Consider the following 5,750-nt stretch of genomic DNA (forward strand, 5'->3'; position numbering starts at 1 on the left):
AAAGATTAAAAACAAAAAACAAAACATTAATTCAGGGGAGTGGCGTAGAAAAAATGATGTCCCTTTGGGGGGGCGTGGGGTGTTGGGAAAAAAAGGGGGGCATGAGAGGCAATAACATAAAAGCATATTTAGTGTTAGTAAACAATTATCTTGACAAATAAAGCAAAATAAAAGCATATTTAGTGTTAGTAAAGAACTATCTTTACAAATAAAGACAAAAAAACAAAACAAAAAAAAACATTAGTTTTAGGGGAGTGGCGTGGAAAAAATTATGTCCCCAGGGGGTGAAGTGTTGGGAAAAAAGGGGGGCGTGAGAGGCAATAACATAAAAGTATATTTAGTGTTAGTAAAGAACTATCTTGACAAATAAAGACAAAAAAACTAACAAAAAAATATTAGTTTCAGGGGAGTGGCGTGAAAAAAGTATGCCCCTGGGGGGGGGGGGGGGGGCGTGAGAAAAGAACTGAGAACCATTGCATTAAAGCGACACAGATGATTAAAAAAATAATTTTATTCCAACATCAATGTGAGTTTAAATAAAACACAAATACATACAAAATAATGTCTGTACAGTTCTCCCAAAGCTACAAAAGTTGACAAAGGATATCAATGACTTTTTACAATGTAACTAAATGAGATAAATTATGATTGTTTGTAAAAAATAAAATGAAAAAAACAATTAAACTTCAGTTCCTTCCCTGCCGTATATGAGGTTGTTGACCGTGAAATGGTTGGAAAGATTGTAATAGTTCATCCTGCCGTCACAGTTCAGCGGAGAGATCACCGAGGGCGCGTACGAACCCAGTCCGCTCATGGCCTCCCGGCCCTGGGACAACTCCCCGAGGTGACCCGAGTCCCGCTCCGGAGCCCGCGAGAGATCGGCTCCACTCACCGCGCTGGCCGCCAGCAGCGAGTTGACGCCGGACATGAAGCCGTTGAAACACGGGCTGTGCTCGGCCGAGTTGGGCGGTGACGACCTGGGCTCCGTGGAGGCCGGAGAGCTGCGGAGGCTGGGCGGGGAGGAGCTGAGCAGGCTGGCCGTGTCCGAGAGCTTGTGCTGGGCGTCTGACTCCGGCTTGTCCGCGCCCGGGATGTCCGCTCGCCGCTTTCGCTTCCGGCGAAAGTTGCCATTGTCGAACATCTTTTCGCAGTTGGGGTCCAGCGTCCAGTAATTCCCTTTCCCTGCGTATTAAAAATCATTTTTATGGGTTTAATTCATTTTTCAGGTGAAATTGAGTCACATTCAAAACCCCGTTGGAAATATTGTACATTTTATAAACCTCTAAATTGTGAAAAAAGTATACATTTTATTTCTACTTTTTTTTGTTTAGTTGAAACATCTCGATATTCCGCACTCACCGGGGTCATCCTCGTCCCGGGCTACCTTCTTGAAGCAGTCGTTGAGGGACAAATTGTGCCGAATGGAGTTCTGCCAGCCGGCTTTGCTCTTCTTGTAAAAAGGGAAGTTTTCGGCCACATACTGGTAGATCTGACTCAGGGTCAGCTTCTTGTCCTGAGCGCTCTGGATGGCCATGGCGATGAGGGCGGAGTAGGAGTACGGAGGTCGGACCATCTTGAAGAGCTCCTGCTGGCTGGAGATGGACAACCAGCCCAGGTCGGCGCCGCCGATACCTCCGGGGCCGGCCAGGAGCGGCCTCTGGCCGGACTGCAGGTAGGTGGAGCCGCCGCTCCCCGCCTGGAGGTACGGCGAGGAGGAGGAGTTGATCCCGGTGCCGTTGATCCACAGGTAGGGGTTGGTGGGCGGGCTGCTGTAGTCGCTCAGCCCGTAGCTGGAGGGGTGGTTGGCGGCTCTCTGGGGATGGTGGTGCAGGTTCTGGTGCTGGTACACCCCGTAGTTGTCGCAGTACACGGCGGCCATGTCCAGCAGCTCCTGGGCGCTGTGGGGCTGGAGGGGGCCACTCTGCTGGTTCGGGGGCCCAAAGGTGTTCATAATCCCCCCCAAAAAAGAAAAAAGAACCGAACCTCGTCTGTGCGCGTCTTTTCCTGCGGACTGAAGTCCCACTCGGGGTGGGAGGAGTATTTATGGACAAGGGCCAGGTGGAGACGACTTTTTTTGTTAGGGTGGCCCCCTCCCTGGGGCCCCTTGGACGAGACTATCTGCCTTTCAATGAGCACCCATAGATACCATCTTTGCTCCAAGGAGCCTCACTTCGAACCTCTATTGTTTACTCAAATACACTTAAATAAAACCAAATGCATTAAGATGACAACAATATTCAGAGAAAATAGGAAAATTAATACTTTGTTTTGTTTTTTAGTTTTACTATGTTTGCTTATTCCTTATTTTTTATAAAAGGTATAGTGCATTTGTAGTTGTTTCTGTGTGCTTATTTAGTTTATTATTTATTTATTTGTTTGATTATTTCATTTTTTGGTGTTTTTAGCTGTTTTTTGATTGTTCTGTACTTAATGTCATTTTTATTATTATATTTTATTATCTTTTACCTTTCTGTTTTGAATCTGTACACAATGTTTGGGCAGCAGTGGCTGTTTTAAAATGTGCTATATAAATATATGAACCTTGACCTAAACCAGGGGTGTCAAACTCAAATACAGAGTGGGCCACAATTTTAAACGGAACAAAGCCGCGGGCCAAGGTTGAAGAAATTAACCTTTTAATAGGGACCCAAACAAGTTTTGCATTAAATATTGAACAAGCAAGGCTTATATAACTTTAGTGACATGCAAAATCCAGTTTCAAATAATAATAATTAAAAGAATATCAATGGCATATCAAATAAAATGTAAATAAAAATGTTATGTCTTTTTTTCTATTTGCAATCTTCTGAGGTAAATATCACATTTTTTCCACAGGCTAATAATAAATTTGAAAATAAAATAACAATAATGAATGAACCAAACGTTCAAGCCTTGAAGTAGCAAGAGAAAATGCATGAATAAAACGTTAATTATTGCTCCGTTTGCTGGAAGTTTCCCGGAAGAGTTAGTGCTGCAAGGGATCCTGGGTATTTGTTCTGTTGTGTTACGGTGCGGATGTTCACCCCAAATGTGTTTGTCATTCTTGTTTGGTGTGGGTTCACAGTGTGGCGCATATTTGTAACAGTGTTAAAGTTGTTTATACGGCCACCCTCAGTGTGACCTGTATGGCTGTTGACCAAGTATGCTTGAATTCACTTGTGTGTGTGTGTGTGTAAAAGCCACAAATATTATGTGACACGCTGTCAGTATGGAGGAAAAGCGGACGTGACGACAGGTTGTATAGAACGCTAAAGGCAGTGCCTTAAATGCACGCCCAGGTGGAAATCGGTAGAAATTCGGGAGAATGGTTGCCCCGGGAGATTTTCGGGAGGGGCACTGAACTTCGGGAGTCTACAGGGGAAAATTAGGATGGTTGGCAAGTATGAGTATTAGCGGTGAATGCAGTGTTACAGCATCTCCGACGCTGTATAACACCGGCGGGCCAGCTCTAATGCTAAATTGATATTGCCTCAAGGGCCAAATTAAATTACACGGCGGGCCAGAGTTTGACACCATGACCTAAACCTTCAATGTGACTTCATTGCAGCCCTGCCTATTATTATGACTACCTTATGTTTCTATTTAAAGAAAAATATTCCCTAATAAATAGACAGTTAAAAAGTACACAAACAAATGTTAAATATACTACTTAATACACATATTTATTTTTAACTAATACAACTAAGGAGCTGCACTTTTACTGTAGTCAACACTTTAGTAAATGTATTGTTTTTATACAATATTTACTACTTAAAAGTTAGTTTTTCTGTTTGAAAGGCATGCTACATGTTAAAATTGTGTTGTTTTGGGGGGCAAAGCACCGATTAAATCTAACTAAAATAATTTTAAATGGGTGACTTTGTTTCATAATGCACATTTTTCAAGGCACAGAATCACGAAAGTCATATTTTGAGGTTTTTATAGTTTATATATATATATACACATACATACATATGTATACATTTGGGACATTTGTAGTTATTTGACAATTTATATGAACAAACAAATCAAATATAAATATATATATATATATATATATATATATATATATATATATATATATATATATATACTTTGACATGTTTAAGAATGTAATACATTTATAAAACAATAAACACAAGTTTTGAGCTAAATTAGTTTTAAAAATATAGTAAACAGCTGTCATTTTAAAAGGAGAGTTATTTTAATGAATGAATAAATAAATCATGAAATCAGAAATATTTATTTTTCACAAATATTTCGTAAATAAATAAATACTAAATAAAACAGTAAAAACACTTTTTGATCCAGAAAAATAATAATAACTTAATTGAATTAATAATAATAATAATAACTTAATTGAATTAAATTAAAAAAAAAAAGTTCCAAAACGTCACTAACGGGAAAAATAAAGCTGATAAAACTAATGAGCTGCACATTTACTGTAGTCAACACTTTACTCGTGCTAAAAAGCGAGATATTTAACAAATAAATCCAATTAAAAAAAATATACATTTTTGACATGTCCAAGAATTTATTGAATGTATAAAAAAAATAAAACAATAAACACACTTTTTGATCTGAATTAGTTTAGAAGAATACAAATAGAAAAATAGTCAACGCTTGTAGTCATTTTAAAAGGGAGTTATTTAAAAACTTATATGAACAAATAAATAATTACAAAAACAGAGACATATTTCTAAATTATTTCAGAAATTAAATATTTTGTTAAAAAAATAAAACAGTAAACACACTTTTTGCACTAAAGCAGGGGTTACCAACCTTTTTGCAACCAAGAGCTACTACTTGGGTACTGATTAATGCCAAGGGCTACCAGTTTGATACACACTTAGATAAATTGCCAGAAATAGCCAATTTGCTCAATTTACCTTTAATAAATAAATCTATATATATTTTAAAAAATGGGTATTTCTGTCTGTCATTCCGTTGTACATTTTTTTTCCTTTTACGGAAGGTTTTTTGTAGAGAATAAATGATGAAAAAAACACTTAATTGAACGGTTTAAAAGAGGAGAAAACATGAAAAAAATGAAAATTAAATTTTGAAACATAGTTTGTCTTCAATTTTGACTCTTTAAAATTCAAAATTCAACCGAAAAAAAGAAGAGAAAAAATAGCTAATTTGAATCTTTTTGAAAAAAAAAAAAAAAAAAAAGAACATATATTAATGGAATATCATTAGTAATTTTTCCTGATTAAGATTAATTTTAGAATTTTGATGACATGTTTAAAATGGGTTAAAATCCAATCTGCATTTTGTTAGAATATATAACAAATTGGACCAAGCTATATTTCTAACAAAGACAAATCATTATTTCTTCTAGATTTTCCAGAACAAAACTTAAAAAAAAATTCAAAAGATTGAAATAAGAGATACATTTTATTCTAAAGATTTTTTAGATTTGCCAGAATAATTTTTTTTTAATTTTAATCATAATAAGTTTGAAGAAATATTTCACAAATATTCTTCGTCGAAAAAACAGAAGCTAAAATGAAGAATTAAATTAAAATTTATTTATTTTTCTTTACAATAAAACAAATACATTTACTTGAACATTGATTTAAATTATCAGGAAAGAAGAGGAAGGAATTTAAAAGGTAAAAAGGTATATGTGTTTAAAAATCCTAAAATCATTTTTAAGGTTGTATTTTTTCCGTAAAATGGTCTTTTGAAAGTTATAAGAAGCAAAGTAAAATAATAAATGAATTTATTTAAACAAGCAAAGACCAAGTCTTCAAAATATTTTCATG

The 5,750-nt window shown here is 36.3% G+C and overlaps 1 protein-coding gene across 1 annotated transcript; it reads right to left on the bottom strand.

Annotated features, from left to right (window-relative positions):
• Positions 1–571: 571 nt before the first annotated feature.
• foxi1 (forkhead box i1) lies at positions 572–2,053 on the bottom strand. The gene is made up of 2 exons (XM_061907299.1): positions 1,360–2,053; positions 572–1,182 (listed from the first exon to the last, which is right to left on the bottom strand). Exons 1-2 carry the CDS (start codon positions 1,949–1,951, stop codon positions 680–682), a joined length of 1,095 nt encoding a protein of 364 aa, XP_061763283.1. The 5' UTR covers positions 1,952–2,053; the 3' UTR covers positions 572–679.
• Between the last annotated feature and the right edge of the window lie 3,697 nt (positions 2,054–5,750).

Source organism: Nerophis ophidion, linkage group LG08 (genome assembly GCF_033978795.1).
Source record: "Nerophis ophidion isolate RoL-2023_Sa linkage group LG08, RoL_Noph_v1.0, whole genome shotgun sequence".
In the NCBI taxonomy this organism is placed as follows: domain Eukaryota; kingdom Metazoa; phylum Chordata; class Actinopteri; order Syngnathiformes; family Syngnathidae; genus Nerophis; species Nerophis ophidion.